The 20,352-nt window shown below is 42.3% G+C and overlaps 1 protein-coding gene across 3 annotated transcripts in view; it reads left to right on the forward strand.

Annotated features, from left to right (window-relative positions):
* LOC143346523 (oxaloacetate tautomerase FAHD2A, mitochondrial) overlaps positions 1 to 20,352 on the forward strand; it is a 96,418-nt gene that overhangs the window by 6,748 nt on the left and 69,318 nt on the right. For 2 of the 3 annotated variants that reach the window (XM_076774683.1, XM_076774685.1), the window contains 5 exons: positions 2,220 to 2,436; positions 3,043 to 3,377; positions 3,518 to 3,605; positions 3,683 to 5,362; positions 5,667 to 5,826. In XM_076774683.1, coding sequence (XP_076630798.1) covers positions 2,220 to 2,436; positions 3,043 to 3,377; positions 3,518 to 3,605; positions 3,683 to 3,745 — 703 coding nt within the window. In that variant the 3' untranslated portion in view covers positions 3,746 to 5,362; positions 5,667 to 5,826. The remainder of the gene's footprint in view (positions 1 to 2,219; positions 2,437 to 3,042; positions 3,378 to 3,517; positions 3,606 to 3,682; positions 5,363 to 5,666; positions 5,827 to 20,352) is intronic. The other variant, XM_076774684.1, reaches the window with a different exon arrangement.

The following is a 20,352-nucleotide window of genomic DNA, read 5'->3' on the forward strand; positions in this document are numbered from 1 at the left end:
TGGGACACTCTGTACACCTGAATGACTTTGTACAAATACTTCATTAGAATTTCTCCGCTTTCGCAAATTTTATCGAAGCTACTGACGCGTGATAAACGCAAAGAGAATGGCTGATATTATTTCACCGATTGAAATCAGGTTTAAATGCCCCTTTCGCTGATAATCTCCCGCGGCGAAAGCATCGAAAGTCGATTTCGATTAGCGATCGTGTCGCCTACCTGTACGCTAAAATTGTTATCGCAACGATGGCGCGGTGACACGATTGCGATCGCACGCGAACAAGATCCTCGACGCATTATCGTTTACTTTATCGGACGTGTCCTGTTCGAGAAGGGACGAGCGTGTGTACTAACGGATCGTTCAATGTTTGCAAACCTTGTTCCTGCAATCGCTAATCGATCTGGTCTCGATTAGGGCGCAGACTACTCGTCACAGTTTTCTCTATTCGACTATTTTATCTCAAATATCCATAAAATTCGAATGCAGTAAAACATCGTTTATTGAAACTTAAATTATCCGGATATTAAGTTACAAAAGAAAAATGATGAAAGTCATAGCAGGCTGTCTCCTTATAACGGAAATGAATGTCATTCGCTTGTTAAATTTAATATCAGCCAGACAAATGGCGCCAATCTCCGCGATAAGCGGCTTAAACGGGTATAATTAAATATTTTTTCATAATTTTTTTAACATGTTGGGTTTTCTTTATACAGGGTGTTCGGCCATCCCTGGGAAAAATTTTATTGGGAGATTCTAGAAGTCGAAATAAAACGAAAATCAAGAATATCAATTTCTTGACTAAGGCTTCGTTAAAAAATTATTCAAAAAATTCAAATCGATCTAAAAAAATTATTTTCGTTTGCGGGAGTCAATTACAATCATTTTTGGTGAATAGATATACTCCCGAAATTCTGCGCATTTCCAAGAAAAAAAATTCTGTACGGGCAAAACTTTAAACATTAATAACTTTTTAACGAAGCCTCCATCAACAAATTGGTATTCTTGATTTTCGTCCTATTTTGGTCTCTAGAATCAACCATTACAATTTTTCCCAGGGATGGCCCAACACCCTGTATATTCCAATCACAAGTTTGTCTCAAGTCTAGGTATTCCTTCTTTGGAGAAAAACTAAATTTCACCTCTGTAATAAACTTGTTCAAAAGTTATTGAATCAGTCCCAGCCCTAGTCTCGGTCAAAATCGATACGGTCATCTTTTTGTTATTCTCGAGCGATCGTTTACAGATCGTTGATACCTTTGCCATCTGTTCGATCATCGCATTACACAAAACAACGATACACTCGGGGATTGATTGGTATATCGACTATACAAACAAATCCAGTTTTAATACAGTTTTGCAATACTACGTGATACATTACACCTCATGATTCACAGACACACCACCTGCATGGTGTTTCCCACTAAAAATACTAAACACTTGCAAGTCTCTTTTGAATGGCATTGCTGTGTATAGTTTTGTTTTTGGTAAAAATATCGGCGATCATGGCTTTTATTTTTCGCAATCGTCAATTAAATTTAACGGATGCATATGTTAACCAAAACTGGCGCCTCGCGTGTGTGCCAGTTGGCGAGCTTGCAAGCTCCGGGGCCAGCTTAACATTTTCAGTGAAAACGTTGCGACTGAATGAAATCTCGTGCACGATGCTATTTCAAACGATCATTGACGCATAATCGAGACTTGTAAAAATATCACCGCCTACCTTAGAACTTATAATAACACAAATGTTTTTTTATAGAACGTAAAAAAATATTTTCTATTCTCTTGAACATCAATCGATAAAGTGTTTCTTCAAATTGTGTTTGTTTAGATTTATCAGAACGTAGCGTACAGTGATTCAAATTTTTAAAAATGTTACGCTTCAACCTTTGTTGTAGATCCTCCTCAGGAATTATATGAATTAATTTAGGTAATTAACACAGTAGAATTTTTAAATCGTTCCTGGACGAGGACCTAACATAAAGCACAAAATGTAGAATAGTTTAATCTGCATTATTGCTTTATACGCTCTGAAACAAGTACAAATAGAGAATTCTAACAATTCCATGCGATATGTCATTTTTTTATGTAATTAGTTAACTATCACGCGACCAATGAATGTTCACTAATAAGCTAATAGAAAGTTAATCGAAGAATGTCTGACGCTGCCAGAAGATAATACTAGGTTTATCTCGTTGTTAACGCAATTGGAACAATTACAGAATAGTGGCTGAAGGACGAAGCGTGATACCGGAAGCTGATGTGAACTTCTTAGCGCCAGTCACGCGGATGGACAAGCTGGCGTGCATTGGCCTAAACTACAGCGGGCACTGCGAGGAGCAGGGCGTATCTCCGCCAGAGACTCCGGTTGTTTTTAGCAAATTTCCTAGCAACATCATCGGGCCACGCGACAACATCATGCTCCCACCAATTTCAGACGTAAGTTCAAGATCGATCGTCGGGGTTCGAACTGCAGAAAATCCACGTCGGACTCTCTCCACTTAGCCGTGACCGCTTATATTTAGTCGAGTCGATTATGTAACGTGTTAACGGGCTTTCGAGAGTTAATAATAGAAACATGCATAGTTTAACAAGTTAAATAAGATCTTTTGAATCGATTCAACGTGAGTTCTTGTTATCCCTTCATAGTCTTCCTTTTGAAAAGTATGGGACGATATAGGTAGACTATAGACCTAAGCGATAATCGTATGTGGCTAATCGCCATTCACTACTGCATAACCGAGCTTTCACTTCTGGGATCTTATTGATCTTATCTATACTTTCCATGTGAGAGGAGAGAAATTATTTATCAATTGAGTTACCTAATTATTTAGCTATTTACACTCTCTGTTTAACATTAAATCACATATACTGAAAGATATCAAAGCACTTGTATCAATCATAACAAATAAAGTCTAATCAGTATTAAATGCACAATAAAAACAACTTATTATTTGGTATCTATACGATATTAATCCCCTTGTTAGTGGTCAGTATTGTTTATTCTGATATTTATTGATGGATCTCTTGTAATTTTTATTGCAGAAAGTCGACTGGGAAGCTGAACTTGCGATAGTAATTGGCAAAAAGTGTAAAGCACTGAACAATGACGAAGGGGAGGATTGTATTTTCGGTTATACAGTGGCCCAAGACATTACGGCGCGGGATTGGCAGAAATCGAAGAGAAACGGCGGCCAATTTCTAATCGGTAAAGCGATGGACACGTTCTGCCCTTTGGGACCGGCTGTCGTCACCAAGGAGGCCGTATGCGACATCAACAATTTGTCTGTGAAAACGTGGGTGAACGGCAACATCAAGCAGGACGGGAACACTAGCGAATTGATCTTTAAACCCCACGAGATTGTTGCTTACATTTCACAGTACGTATGGAGACAATGATTTGCAGTTATAGAACGTTATAGACGACCGTATAATGCTGCAGCAATTCGTTGCTAAAAATAACGCATAAATGTCAACTTCTGTGGCCATGGGAAATTGATTATGCAATTACGCTTTCCAGATTTATGACTCTGTTACCTGGGGACGTAATTCTAACCGGCACGCCGGCTGGCGTAGGATTTACTCGCAAACCACCAGAATTTTTACAGGTATTAAAAGGAATTAATGATTTTACTTTCTGTTTATACTTTATGCCTGACTTCATGTTTTTATTACCGTCGTTTAGCGCGGAGATGTGTTGGAAACGGAAATAGCGAGTTTGGGACGCCTAAGAAACAAAGTTCTCTGATGCGATGCCCAGAAAGAACGTACAGGAGCGATTTGCTCCGAGACGTTTCAGGATCGTAACTACCGTCAGAACGTCACGGATAAATCACGATCCGTTCTGAGCAGATTCAGTTCGCGACAATGAGAGGGGGAACAATATGATTTGAGACAAAACAAAAAAGACATATACGCGTCGACGTCAGTAAAATTGAAACAAGAAGTTCGTACAGAAGACATCGAGCGTTCTTTCCGAGAGAAGCTGGAGCCTACACGCATTCACATATTTCAGCAGTGCTATACACCTTCATACGTATCATGAATTTTTCGTACTTGTAGAATTAAAGGGAGACTGTTTCTAAAATATAGATTTATTCTATTCGTCCTTTTTTATTGCGATTGTTTTTCTTTTTTACCTATGTTTGTACACCTCTATTAAAATATTTTTTGACGAAATTTTGTTACTAATTACCTAGAACTTTTTTTTATGTTGTATATAGAACCTGATACTACCATCGTCTAGGTAGATACGGATCCATTATAACGTACGCATAGAATTTACTTTCCGAGCCCAATAATACATATTTAATAATTAGTACCTTAATCGTTGAGGTGGTAGTCCATAGGTTAGTTTCGTCCACAACTTATTTTCTTAAAAATGAACAGTTCGTATTACCAAAGGGGCTGTAACTTGTCTTCTTTTCGCATATTATCGATACTGTCTTGAGTTGCGTACATAATCTATTAAATAATACCAGTAAAAAGAAACATTTTAGTTCAAAATGTTTAGACAACCTACTTAATGTGATGTTTTCCTGCCGTTTCTTGCTAAAACTAGTTTTCGCGGGAAACCTACTTAGGCTTAGTAGTAAGAAGTATTGCATAAAGTATGCTTTTTTTGTAAAGAAAAAATCCAAAATCCAAATTAATCGAAGCCTTTAGCAATTACATCAGTAGTTTATTTATATAAAGATAATTATAAAAACAGTTTGAAAGCAATAATAAGTGACGTTTTGCCATCTACCGGTGGAAAAGGCGAACTGTCCATTGCAATCTCAAGTGTTCTCTCGTAGATGTGCGATATTAGCCTTCTTATTGCATTATATTGTTAATTAGGAGAATCAGTTATGAATTGGTATGTAATATAAAGTATTAGCACTATGGTATTTCATGGGTATAATGGATTACCAATTCAATGAACAAGGTTTTATAAAATACATACCATACGTTTGCATATTGCATTAAATAACCTACGCAGTCTATTCGTTAGATCGATACTCGATTATAAAATTTATTTGAATATTTAATTAGAAAAACGGACGCATAGAATAAATATCATTAAAATCACGTAATGACATAAATTAATGGGGATTGATATATTGGCTTTCTTAGTGTCTATATAATACATTTGTTTTTCTTTTATAAATATCATTTTTGCTTTGATCATAATTGTCGAAAATTAGAAATACGAGATTTAATAACGTTAAACGATTCCTTTACGCATATGTCTGCATTTCTATGATAGGTTGGATTTCTCGCTACCCAACGACTAATTCGCCACCTGTCGGCCTATTGGAACTCGTCATTTATTCTGTGAAGATTGATGGGACAGGACGTGTCGCGACGTATTCTGACTAACAAGGTTCATATAATTTACTTATTTGTATCTAATTACTTCTAATCGTTATTACTATTCTTGTTTACTTTCTATTCGTGTCTGTATCTAATATTAATATACGTTTGATCATTAATTAAGTCAAAATCGTAAAAAAACAGTCGATTCGTTTCCCGCTATTTTCTTGTTTTCAATTTGATGTTAATTATGCCTCTCTTAGTAAAATTATGATCTTTAGCAAGTTACTTTTGGGTTCAATAGCTAGATAGCAATTCGGTATGTATATTTACTTTAATAAATTCGTCTTAACCTTGTGTTATATTTCTGTTAGAATCTGATTGCAATTCGAATGCAAAGAACATGAAAGTTGGTGCAGCGGTCCACCTAGTAACGCAAGGAACGTGCTGATGGCGCATCTGTATAGTGGTACGCCATGTTGTCGACATCTTTTATTACTTCCCGTCGATAAGGCTGCATGTGACACCGAAATGGTGAGTCTATTTTATATTTTATTTATTGTAACAGTTTATGCTATAGAAACTGAAGTATTTTCTATATTTATATTGTGCTTCTCTATTGTACGATTTGGGATAATATCAACTGTCGGTCAAAATGCTATCCCATATTTGTAACTATACGCCATAGGGCATGTATGTCGCTACCAGTCTCGTCGAAAATTAGAATTTCGTTAAAGTACCGTCTCTGACAACCTTTAATATTTTTTAAAAATAATATTAATTCGTGTCTTCATTGACTACAACGACGTAGTATGAAGGACTACTAGGAAAACGATGATAATAAAAATTGACATACAGAGGGAAGTCAATCGTAGAGTACAGTACGTAATATAGTGGAGTCATCACCCCTTACCACTATTTATATTTATTTTGAGTAGACACCGGGCATTACATTACTCTCAAAAGAGAACGAATTAATACTCTCTTAAAACAAATAATTTTTTCAAGTCATATCGATCGTCTATTAATTTGTAGGAACATGCTGCCTTTACGAAACTCTACTCTATTTGACAATACCTAAAAGATTGTGTACAGTTCTGCATAGTACCCAGATCTTAAGTTTATAATCTCCCGATCCAAGAAACACAAATTTTAATCCACTCCCTGGCTCCACCACTATGTCTATTGGATAAGGAATACCTAGCCTTCGTAAGTTTTCTCCAGGGTTTTTCCGGCCAAAATCCCCAGGGACGCGATCCACGATACCTAAAAGATTGACACCCGCGACAAATAACTGTCAGAGTCCGGTCAACACTCGTGAAAACAGTTCCGCGTGTCGGGTCAAAAGTGACTCGCGTTCGTCGCGCGATAGTTAATTGTTATTCGTCTCATGGCATCCCTCGACTAAATCCGTCCTGGCGAAAGGGTCGAAACGGGAAAGAAGTCGAAGAAAATTAATCGACCCCGACGAACTAGGGACAAAGAGAGCTCGAGGATCATCCGGCAGAGTTCATCAAAACGCAGTTGGCGGAGCGCGCAGCCAGGCTCCCCCTGTCGTCGTCGACAATAGGTCGCTCAATGGTACCTAATTCGCAACAATGGCCCCCGTGGCCATATATTAATGGTCCGTGCCCGTATATATTCGCTCTGGCTGCCATTATGTTGTCCTGGTGGACACCGTGTACCGCGACATCGTTTTGGTGAGCGTGTGGCACACCGACGGGCAACGATCGGTGGCGCGCACACTCTCCGGGTTCCGCTTTGTGCTCGGAAGCAGAACGGCCCGGACGTGTCCGGGACCGGTGCAGATGCGACTCAATTTCGTGGATGACAAATCGGGCCCGTAACGTTGTCAAGCGGCGATTAAGGGGCGCGGCCCCCCTGGCGATTTAATGGCGCTCGTGATTTCGATTAGCCCGGGAATAGACCGGTTTATGAATAATATTATCACGGACCCATAGCGGAGGTGGCGTTCCAGGCGTGGGAGGGGGTGAGCTGTTTTACAACTCATGCTTTCGTGGAAAACTGGACGAAAGTATTTTGCAATATTTGCTCCAAATTTACATCGTTGTGCTTGAGGGTGGAAGTCGATGATCAGAGCGTCGAAATTATTAATATAAGATTAATTGTGGAATGAAATTATGGAACTTTCAACACCTTTTCGTGTTTTTGAGCGTTCCAATCAGGTTGCAAACGTTGCAGCGAAGATTTTGTGAATATTCGTCGATCGAGAGTCACGCGATGGCGAACTCGAGGACGATCGAGCAGGTGCGCGCGTTTAATAAAGAGCAACGACGCGGCTCGTTGACGGAAGCTAATTCCATCGACGTGTAATTCGATTTCGAAACGCGGCTCGCCGCGCATTAATAGCGAGCGGACACCGCGGGTGATCGGTCCGACCGGCATGTGTGCACCCGCGTCCCGGCGGAAAATTAATGAATTTCGAATCGAACCACCGCGAGTAGTTAATTTCCGCGGAAGCCGCCGAGAAAGATGGCTACCCGCTTCGAGAACACGCTCGTTTAATGCCACCGGGTACTAATGGCGTTTCGATTGCCCCGACACAATGGCGTAGCATCCAACCATCGAGAATCGCTCCAACCAAAAACTTCTGTCGCGATCTTTTCATTAATCGTTGCAGTTTCTAAAAATTGGAGTCTGCTATATTCTTCACCCTCAATGTTTACTATTGCAAATTCATTATTATATTCTGAAAATGTATCATAGGAGAAAGGAGAGAACAACGCTATCTTTACTACAGAATTAGTACATCGCAGTAATAAACACAGACACACACATATTCATACCCAAGTTAAAATAGGAACGCATTGCCTGTTGTCTTAATCAAGTCTTCGTATGAGCAATAGTTAATCATAGTCCTTAAATTCTAATACATTGTATTTAACAAAGTATGAAATCTACATCTCTTTCATAAAATTTAGTTACCATTTGCTATTTAACCCTTAAGTGAACTCTCAGTTTCAACTGAAGTATTTTGCTTAATGTTGATTCTTACCAAACTGGCAAGTGGAAATCAACCTTCCTTTAAAGCATTAAACAATAATAAACTGAATGAAATGAATTATTTGTTTAAACTTGCGGACGGCCCAGCGGTCCCAATAATCCACTTAAGGGTTAAATTGTAATTTTAGCGAAAACTGAAATACATTCGCAAATTTCAATATATTTAGAATCTTTGGAGATCAAAACGAAATAAAACAAACAAGTTAACACTCTGAAAAGAGATCGCCACAGCTGACTTGATTAAAACCAACATGTATCAATGAATTTTCGCTAAGAAATAAATATCTTTCAATGTATTCAGTCTACGATTTCTCTTCGTACGGAAAATAGTTCTGACCAAACTTGAAACGCTTCTGGACCGTTAAGGGTTAATACTTGTCAGGCTTTTCTAAAGTATCGTTCCGGAGATTCCGGGGGTGAATTTCGCGTAACAAAGTCGTAACTAGCGGTCTGCTCGTAGCCAGAAGACGTTCCCGACCGGTTAATAGACCCCGGGCTCGACAAAAGGGAACGAAACGCGACACGGTTTCACGGAGCGTCGTAAACTGCTAGCGTGAAAACTGGTTGGAACGAGGGAAAAGGGCAAGAGCGACGGGGGCGAGAACAATGGGGGAAAATAAGTAAGTGGCCGTGGCGAGGGACCTCCTGGTGGTCGGTGCTCGACGTAGTCCCGTACGACAATGCCGCGAGTCAATGGTGCCCTGTTATTCGGGACATTATGGGGCATCGTTTGTCAAGTATCGCGGCGGGAAACCGGAACGTCCGTATGTTCCCGATGGTTCTCTGAAAACTAGAACCTCCCCCTCTTCCAGGCTGGACAAAATTTCGAATTTCCGGATCTCTTGAATCTTCGAGCCCTCGTGAAAAAGTTTGAGAACGTCCTAATTGTTTCGAGCTTAGAGAGCTTGTGTTCCGCCCACGTCGTATCGTCTGAAATCCGTGTCTGGCGGTTTTCGCGGGAATCGTCAGATCCACGGCAGATATCAGCGTTACAGCGAGTACACCGAAGAGCCTCACCTACGCGGTCGTGAATTTAATAATCAATTTCGAATTAAAGCGCCTCGGGGCCTGGTACACCGGTACGAGGGACACCTTAACGAGGCCGTAAATCGCCGGAAAGCGTTCCTTTTTCCGGGAAAAGGATCGTGAAACGCGCGGCGCTCCGGGCCCTGGCACCGACATTCGATCTGTTTTCGAATTAGACGCCGGCGGAGGCAGTCGCTCGTAAAGATGCCCGGTATGCGCGAACCCGCTGTAGATTCTATCGGCTAGAATTATGTCTTTATTAGGCGGAATCTCTGTCCGATGACCATAACGGTTCCCGCGCGTCCGCAGGTGTCCCGCGACGCGGCGGGACCAGGGGGTGAAAACCAGCGAGGAAAAACGAAACGCGTTCGTTTCGAGCGCGATCGCGATCGTCGTTAGTCACCATCCGAACGAACAGCCCCGGATCGTTCGTAGATCACGAACACGATCCACGGAGATCTCGGGGCGGCCGGTGGCGCGCAAGATCGGTAGCCGTGGCCGTAAATCTGTCCCTTTTCGCGGGCACCGTTAGCTTTTCTTGCCTCCAACGGGATTTCTTGGACAGGGGAGGAACACCAGGGGTACACGGGAAGATGCTAGTAGGGATAGCAGGACGAAATTAGGCGAGTTCCCGGGGACAGAGAGTCCTGTTACGACAGGGGTCAATTTCCACGAAATACCTGCCGATCGTATCGCGTGGAAATGCGTTTTCCCCGGTTGCGTCTGTCGCGGATTTTGATTAATCGGAGTTTCGGTTCATTGCTCGGGGAATTTTAATAGCACGTCCCGGGGTTGTTTAGCACCATTACGACGTTGGTGGATGGAGCCCTCGATGGCGAGGTATTTTAATGGGATTGGGAGAAACGTCGTTGGTTCGTTTTGTTGACACTCAACATCGAATTTAACGTGATACTCTAACTGTTATAATGTTTTGATGATCGATTCATAGGAAAGCTTCTTCCATGTACAAAGTACACGATTAACTGTACGTTTCTTCCAATTCATGCAAAGTTTATCGCGTACGTAGATTAATTAGATAACCAGAAAATTTTAATAGCTCGTTCCGTGGTTGTTCCAGCGTCATTAGAGGATAAAGAGTTCGAAGGCCAGGAACGTTAATGGGACCCAGGAAACGCTAGTATTACGAAATTTGGTTGTTAGAGTATTCAATCCTCCCCCCCCCCCCCTTCCCGGGCCACAGGAGACATTTTGTTATGAAATATTACGTAATTTCTGTGAGCCATACGTTGACTCGTCGAGTAGTTTAATGGCCAATATTATCCACTTTTGTGTACGTTCCGTTTAGCGGCCATTAAGACGCGGACGGCCTGAATAATTCTAACAGCCGTTTAGCGCGCGATGTTACGTACGTTCGCTGTTATATTATTTTCCTGTTATTCAAATATTCGAGACTGCGCAATTTTAACGACTCGTTAATGCCTATAATCAGCTGAATTATTATCATCAGTTTGCCCGTACGCCATTAAGATTCTTTTCAACCCGGGCGATCCTGATAGACAAGCCGCGCATAATTGCGTATAATTTTAATATTTTTCTGTGTTCTCGTTACGATAATACCCGCCACGGTGGGCATACATATCAATTTTAATCGGGCGTAAATCGCGAGGAAGCGAATTAGGTCCCCGAACGATCGTCCTCGGCGCTGAAATTATAATTCCGTTATCAATAACCTCCTGCTGTCTTCTTCTCTAATTGATTCCCGACAGTTTACTTCGTGCTTCCAACAGTTATATTGCTTCCTTCATTACTTTAAAACGGCGATTTTCGTCAATAAAATTTAATGAAATAATTAACATAATAATATCAAAGTGTAATCTGACACGATTCGAATACACGGTACGCTTGATCCTATCGCTCGTCGTTTAATTTCGAAAAATTTTAATTTCCCTATAATAATCTCGGTTTATAATCGACTGTCGAATAACTTTTTTGTTATGAGGGAACACTAACATCTTTTTTTCGCTGTTTTAATGGAAACAATGAAGTCTGCGGACCAGGGCCAGCTCGTCCCCGCGAATATTCCGCGCAAATCGCCAGTGGGAAACTCGCTGGGGAGAAAACAAGCCGGCCGTTCCGCGGTCCAATCGTCCGCAAAATGGCCGCACATTCGACGCGATAACAACAAGTTGATGAAACGATTAAAACCGTAACGAGAGCGTCGGACCGACCTCCATATACCTCCATTCCGTCGCTGATGGCTGTTGTTACAAGCGCGCCGCGACGATTTCCGGCACGTGAAATTTTCCCGATTCGCATGTATGAACGGTCCTCGTCCCGCGGGGGTGCTCAGTCAACGAGCGTCGCGACGTCTCCCACGGGGAAACGACGCCCTGATAAATCTGCCCGGCTGATGTTAACTCTGATTTCCGAGGGCGCGAGATATCACGCTCGTTTATGCGAATCCCTGATCGCCGGACGCCCTTCCCATCATTTTCACGCCGTTCCACGACTTTTCCAACCCTTGCAAGGGTCGCAGGGAATTCACTCGTAGTGAAAAGCGTTTGAAATTTTATAAATTCAAACTCGATAGGATTTGCATTTTTAAAAATTTTCTGAAGCGTCCTCCATCGAGGTATACTAACACATTTGAAATTTTATTAACCCTCAAGAGGACTCTTTTCCCTTAACGCGTTTAAAAAATAATAAACTAACGGAGGAGTACATAAATGTTCAAATAATTACATTGACATATATTAAACAATTTTAAACTTGCGGAGGGCCACATGGCTCTAATAATCTACTTAAGGGTTAAAAGTGGTACATTTATATACTATGTATAGTGTGGATAGTTTTCAAGAAAAATATTTGAAACTTTCCTATTTCGACGAGCTTTGGTAGTTCTAGAGTTAATAACACTCTGTATAGTTATTATAATGGTGCCTTTCCGAGTTCTAACAGTCTCTAAAATATTTTTCATAAGCGTGGTAGCAAAGCAATGAGCTCGAATTAATGCGAGGAGGTCTAACACGAAGCTTTTTGGCGTCTGCATTAAGATATCGACACGCTAATGCGAATGATTAAACGCTCCGCGACGAAAACATCCACTCAACGCGCCGGCGAAGTGAAACCGTTTACGTAATTATTTTTACCCCGAGACGCCGAGCGTTCCGCGTAACTCTGTCGTCGTGGGTGCTCGTTGGCGTCGAAATTACTCAGCGGCATAGGTGAAAACGTTTTCTCGGGGTCGTTTTCCAGCGACGGTTCGAGGCCGAATCCGGCGAGCCAGCACCGAGCGTATTACTCGGACGTATTGTGCGGGGGTGGGAACATGCGATAAATAAACCGTAAGCCCATTGAAGTAAGTGGTTATGTTTTTAACACGTGCTTGCGCCTAACAGTTCACCCCTCTACCCTCTCCGTCCCGGACGGCGCGGTATAAACCACGGGAGAACGCGCGAGTCCAGCATCGCCATCTCCATAAGCCACCTCTCGTCCACAATGGCGTAGCCTCTGCGATTCTCTCGATAAGAAAAATTCGATTCACCGATATTCCGCACTTTTCATGAGAAATTTTTATATTTATAGAAGATATCTTCGTTTCACGATCTTAATGTTCCAAATGAATCTGTAGTGAGACTCGATAGACTGAGATCTAATTATTTTAAGACTGTTTGCACTTGTCCAAAGTGGAAGCTTTATTAGAAAAACACAGGGGAATAGTGAAGCTTGAAAAGGCATACGCAGAAAATTATTTGTATTATAATTCCGAGAATATTAAATTTTCAATTCTGAACTGTTTTCTTTGTTTTTTTTTATTAAGTTTGAGATTTTAAGTGGGGAATCTCATTCCTAGAAATGTCAAATAATGGATTTTTTTACCAATAGAGGGGGGACCCTTAACCAATCTGTCATTGCATGCCTTTGAATTATGTATCTCGATACAATAAGGAGTTTAAAACATTACAGTTTTGAATTAATTCCAATGGACGAAATTATTAATCAGAATCAAAAAAATTCTACACGCGTCCCAAAAGCAATATCTATCCCCCCCCCCCCCCCCCCCCCCCACGTTGTTTGCAGCAGACGTTCGTAAGAATTCGCAACGTACATACGTTCGATCGAGCATGTTTTTTCTAGAACGTGGTCCATATTTGAAAGATGGCGCTGTAGGCAGCGGTGAAATTTTTCCCGGCATTTTCAGTTCGCGTTTCCTCGATCGCGGAGGCCTGTTTACGCTACTGGTGTCCGACTACGGCCACAGAAGTGCTACACGTGCGAAGAGGAAGGGAGAGAGACGTATAAGGGAAGCAAGATGGTGGAGTGAGAGGGAAACGGAGGAAGTGGGAAGGACGAGAAAGGAAAGAGGTCTCTCTCGTCGAGATGGGAGATGCGCCGACATAACCGATAAATAACAACGGCAACGAGCCTGTCAGACCCTTGTTAAACCATCGTGCACACGCTCACGCGGCCTAGCACGCACGCATTCACGCATTAGAATACGTTTTAACACATCTCTCGTTCCTCTGTCTTGGCCCCTGGGGGCCGTAGTGCCATTGACGAATATTACTCCGGTCCTTCGACTGCGAGCAAATGCTAATTAATTCCGTTTCTTCGCGCCATTCGGACCGGACTCGATTCTCTTCCTCTTTCGAGACGCCCTGGAAACCCTTTCTCGCATCCTTTCTATTCGCGGTTTCCCATAATATCTCGAAACACACGCGCCGTCATAAATATTAAAACCGTTCTAATTCGAAGTTCATTAAAAAAGTCGTACAAATCAGTAAAAATGAAAATATTGAACAACTTTTAAGTTAATAACCCCTTGACGTACGATTTAATCCTAAATAATTTTTCAAACGTATACTATTTAATTTTATTTAAATTTGTTCGTATGAGGTATAGCCGCGAAAAATATATAAAAAAATATATAAATAGATTTGTTTTACGAATACCTCGTGAATGGAAAAGTGTGTTGATTTTAATATATGTACATATATGACTTGATGGCAAGTGAGTAGCCTCACGATTTGGAAACTTGACATCAAGAACCTGTAACGAGATAGAAGTTAAGGGTTAAGGGTGGTTATAAAATGGAGACTTTAATCTTTAATATTATAGTTTTAGACTCGAATTTAAACCTCAGAAATATTCTTACTTCCGTGTTTGACCTCAAAAGACCAGATTGTTAGCTCTTCCATCGCTTATGGAACTTCGTTCCGTTTTTGTTTGCACGACGGAAAACAAGGGCGTTTTGTTGTTGCAAAATTCATCTCGCCATCGTCGAAAACAATCCAGCCGAGGTTGCGCGTATCTGGTAAACTAAATTGCCCGATGCGAAGCTCCCTCTTCGCAGCCGACTACGTACGTGCGCGACGTTAATTAGGTAATTTGAGTCGCCCGAACCGTTAACAAATTAATTAAGAACCGCCGCCCGCTGGCCGTGAACCGGAACGAGCGATAATCTAATACGCCATTCCGCAACGTTTCATCATAATTATATCAGCTACCCTAGGCCCGATAGCGGCCCCCGGTTTCTTCCTTTCGAGCCTCTTCCCCCCCCCCCCCCCCCCCCCCGCCATTCTCTGTCTCTTTCGATCGCGTTTCTCTTCTTTCTCGTTTCCTCGTCGATTCTCGGGGAATTTATATTCGGGCGAGGGGAACGAGCGTAATATCAATTGACCCTTTAATTTGCAACCGACGTCGACGAGGCCCCGCGAAAATAATAACGTCGCTTGGTTGCAAACAAACGCGAGAGACGATAAATACTGGGATCAGAGCGCACGTAAACATACACGAATTCGTTTTTTGCTCGGATAATTTGTTAACAGCGATGTTATTCGTTGCTACTGATACGGTAATAATAATAGTATCGTATTAGTCTCGCAATATTCTCTTATTAACGTAACTTATGTTGGTTAGAAAGAGCAAAATTGAGATTTATGGAGTGTTTACTAAATGGTTTCGAGCTAGGGATTCTTATTTTTGTCCCAAATTTTCTGTCGAGATTCAGTCGTTTATTTAGCATAAAATTAGTGTGATCTACCCACCCAATATCGTATGAAATCACAGGAAATATGTATAAAACCTAAAGAGCGTGGTGGGGGGGAGGTTTTCAGTGACCTCGAACGGCCAACACATACGGCGTAGCTGCTTCCTTACCGTGTTTCTCCGCGTTTCTTCCCTTATCCTTCCAATTGTCGCTTCGCAGCCGCAGCCCCCGGGAGGGCGAAACGGAAGCGAAACGAGCGTCGGTGAATCACGGAACAAGTCTCATGCAAATCCGCGTAACGGGGCCGTTTATTCGCCCCATAAAAAGCCCAATAAAACCTTCTTTCGAGCGAGAAGATGGCCTGCCTTTCCCTCCGACTCGCGACTTCCTTCTTCGCCCCTCTCGGCGGACCTCGGAAAAATGACAGGGAATAAATCGTCGGAATAAAGAATACACGCGGGTAGGCAAGCAGAGGGATGCCGTTTGCTACGTGAATTCTCGTTACTCGCCCCTCCAGACGACGGATATCCACGAGCGGAGAGAAATCGTTCTACATATTGCCTGGAATTGATCCTCCGTCTCTCTCTACCCGAGACTTTATTCTTTCCCCCGTCGCGGAAACTTCTTTCCCTCGTTCCAGCTGATTTTCTTCTTCCTCTGTACGTTCCTTTTTTTGCTTCGACCCCTCGGTTTCCCCGGGAGCCTCGATCTCCGACCGGTGACGAACGATCGTGGAAATTCTGGAAACGACGCGCTCAATTAACAGGCTCGATCGAAAGGCTCGTTAGGAAGCGGTGATCTATGGAGACGTCGCCACGGATTTTCCATCGTTCGAGTACGTCTCGAAGCGCTTAACGAGCCTGGCGCGGAAACGCGTGTCTAGGAACAATTTCTACAAAACTTGTTTGCGTCCTCCGCAAAGTAAACAGTAATTTTATGTTAGATTGTCCAGTATAGAGTTATTATGGGTGATTTATAAGAGTAAAGGGGTGCAAACGAAAATTTAAGTAAATTCCTTTTCTTCCTCGGATTGGTGGCCTCGTAAAAAGTTTCAGACCGATTTCAGACGTTTCGAAAATAAAATGTCTGCGAGTTTTCGCGACTTTGGTAACCTAATGGCGCCCAAGAGCGATCCCGACAGCCACCCCGAATAATCCGGCGGTCCGACGTTGACATTGTAAACAAGGTCTCGGTGTTGTGAAAATATTATTCCAAGGAGGGCCCGCTGGAACCCTTCGCGACGACCTCCTGAAAGCGATACACCGTTAGTCGGAGCCAGGTGGCGAGTTTTGCAGATAACATTAAAGCCAATAAAGAAAATATCCAGGTCGACGAGAACGCAACAAAGACCGAGACCACGGCGGTGTAATGGCTGGTAATAATGGCGAATAATGGAAAAATAACAGCTCAGTAGAGCGACGGGGCCTGGAACGTTGCTTCTTTGAAATAAAAGAAAAATTGCCTCGTACAATAGTCGAATGAATGTTCACGTGGGGGGAATAATTAATCCACAACTGGATTTGAATAAAGATTATTACTTTGGTTTTATTTCGAATCAAATCGTCTATATCAAGAGTTTTCTACTTTTCGAAGTTCCCATTACTTCCAAATCTTTCTTTGACACGTGTCGCGACCAATCATTTCTCAAATTTTTCGTTCTATCGAGACTCGTCTCAGCTGGACAAAAATGTTTCGATCCGATAAAATGGTCGGACGTCGAGGCCGGGTATCGCAGAAAGACAAGCCCATGGGTCTCGTAGGAAATTTAATTGCCTCCGCGAACCGGGGAACACGGTGTTCCACGAGACGGGAATTTCGTTTCTGCCGTGTTTTTCCCCGGTTCGGTCGAAATCAAAGGTTCCCTCCGAATCGCGTGTACGGGGCCCCGGGGTAGTAACGTTAAATGTTTCGACAACGGGCGTGTTCGAGATAACAGGGTCCGAGTCCCTTCGGTCCGCGGCGAAGAAGAGACGATCGCGCCAGATGCGCGCGGAGGAGCCACCTTTAAAAGTCGATCGCGACCGTAGCTTTCGGCGAAAATACGGCGGCAGATAAGGGACCGGGGTAAAAGAGTGTCGCGCGACACGGCTCTCGATTTATGCCCCCCCTTGAAAATCTGCTTCGAATTAGGGACGAGCGCGTGCCATCTGCCTTTTTTCCGACTCGTCGAACAAAGTCACTCATTCGAAAATTATCTCTTGTTTTCTGCTTCCCCTTATCTCCTATTATCGTATTGCTTTATACTGGTTTTAAGATTGGGTCAACATCATGTGCATTAATTTTCTTTTTTATTATTCTTAAATATTTTGCTCTTCAATTTTTAAGATAGTTCCGTTAAAGGGGAGTGAGGTTCAAGCAAATGAATATTTCGATGTGTATTTTATCTAAGCATCGCAATCTTAAGCATATTAACCCTTTGCACTCGGCTATCCCCTATAAAGGGACATCCAGCAAATTTGGATGTACCCTCCAAGAAAACACAACGATATTATTGTTTTAAAGTGATTATATAGGACAAAATTTACTATCTATTTCGTAAAAAAGTGTGCTTGAGGTGATCGAAGAAAAGTCTCCGAGTGCAAAGGGTTAAAATAATCCAAGAATTAATAAAAAACAACCCCTTTCTCTTAACCCTGTTCGATAATCGTGTAATCTCAAACTCAGATAGCAAACTCTACCTCGTCATCGTATTCGATAACGGTCTAGGAAGGTAAAAAGACTAATCCTCTCGTATTTGCGAGAACGTCTCGTGAAAGACAAGATGGCGGTCGTTCTTTGTCGATGCTGGAGGCGCGTTAACGACAGCACGTTCGAGGCGCTCTTCGACAAATTCATAAAGTACAGTTCATAAAACGTACCCTTAAGATAGACGAGAACGGAAACGGAGAGAGAAAGAGAGAGAAAGAGAGGGGTTGGGAGGGTGAGAAGTTATGCTCGTAACTTGAGCGTAAACGGGCGTTGCGTTAAGTTGAGCGGATAAAATGATGGCTCGTGCGAACGGAGGCAGATGCATACACGTCGAACGACGTAAGTGCAACTCTTGGCACTTCATAGCGCATCCCTCCGCCGCGCCCTCCGCGAGGAACGCGGCCATGGAGTCGTCGACGGGACCAAGAGAACCCGTTCCCGAAAGCTGTCAGCCTGCGAACCATAAAACCGTTCTTCCGGCGATCGGCTTAAGAAGCTCCGTCGTATTGGTAACGCTTTCTTTTTTAGACTCTTTTAGGGAATGATGGACTGGCGTTTCGAAAGTGGGCGGTGCACTTTTTTCATTTTTTTCCCCGGGGCCGGAAACCGCCGTGACCGAATGACGAATATATTGGTTTTCGCCATCGCGTGGAAATTTTTAAATAACTTTCGACTGGGGTGAAAAATTATTATTCTCAGCTTGGAATATCAAAGTCTTGCATACGAGAGAATTATCGAGTAAATATTCCAGTAGGAAAATAGGGTAGAAATTGTCTCAAGTCGAGCAAGTTTGGAATGACATCAGAATTTAAAAATAGATAATTTTTAAGAATACGTAAGAATATATTGTACTTGGGGGAAAAGAATATATTGTATGCAAAAGCTATGTTAGACTCGTCATAAGCCATCATCCAGGTTCTCGGAAGCTCCCTAATACGGCCTGTAAAACTCAATGTTCCGTGACTGGAGGGCCTCGTGGTCGAGTAACAATTAAAATTTGCCGATTTATTAGATTTCCGAGTGGTATCGGAAAGACGATCGATCACGAACCGCGGTAACAAGATCGCCTTGTGCGATCCAGTCTACGGGAGAGCACAAAGAGGCTATCGTTGGCGAAGGGCGTCACGTGTCATTTGATTTCAATTCGCCGTCCCGACGTCCAACACAATAATCTCTATTAAACAAATAGTCCCGATCCGGGCCCGTGGACGCGTTACACACGTGTGCACTCGTGTCGACAATGAAGTTATTAACCAATTGAAATTAACGAATCATCGTGCGTAGAAAATGCTAGCGAAATAATTCAGAAATGGTTATGAAGTTATGAAATTTAATTTGCAATTGGATGAAAATTCTCCTTATTTTCGAGTAGAAAAACTAATTTCTGGAAACCGTATGATTACACGAGCGATAAATCAAACAAATTGAGAGTCAGGAGGAGTTCTTGGGGCGCGTGACAGCGCGACATTAGCGTTCCGGTGCGGAAAATTAGTTTTGTCGTCGAAGATCTTCGTTGCATTATCGCGGCGATTATGATTGCTCGTGATCGATAACAATGAAGCGTATTCGAGCGCGTACAAATACGTTATGTTTGCAAAGTACACAGTGTTACTATGCCCCCTGATCGCCGGGGGTTGCTCGAGCCCACCCCGCAATCGGCCCCAGAACGCGACCAGCCCTCCCATAATGCAATTTGAGTTAACTGCAGGGGGATGATCGTCCTGCAAACCAGCGTACAGCAGCCACGCATCGCCCTATAAACTGTAAGCACACAATACGTAATGTACTACGCGCGGTGGGACTCTTTCCTTGGATGGCGATGTTATTCTTGTCGCCCCACCGTTATTCGACCGCGCTATGACGCGAGGGTGTAAACGAGAACAGTTTGCGGATCTTTTCCCTATTTTTCCGACTCCGGAGTTTCCATAAATTTTGCGTTAATCCCGGATAAACAACTACTCGGTATTAAAATGGGGATGCCCCGGTTCACATTTGTATTATACGAAGAAATTCTCAAGAATTCCATAATATGCATAAAATGCATAATTGCATAATATGAATTCTTTTATTTATTTTACCAAATATTGTTTATTACAGTGTACTTCTATTTATGAAGTATCTTTTTAAATATTAACAAGTAATGCCCAATTACAAAACCGATAGAGAGGTATAATAATATAAAAAATCGTATATAAATGAACAATACGTAGTATTTTCCCAATCACTCATCTTAGTACTGGTCGCGTCCAACATAGCTTAACTTAGGTGATCGGACGAGAATCTAGTATCTTTTTTAATTTATTTTACAAGAAACAAGTTTGTTTCCATTCATAGTGAATCACTATAGTGTACCAATACCACAGTGAGAGTAA

This window comes from Colletes latitarsis, chromosome 10 (assembly GCF_051014445.1).
Source record: "Colletes latitarsis isolate SP2378_abdomen chromosome 10, iyColLati1, whole genome shotgun sequence".
Classification (NCBI taxonomy): domain Eukaryota; kingdom Metazoa; phylum Arthropoda; class Insecta; order Hymenoptera; family Colletidae; genus Colletes; species Colletes latitarsis.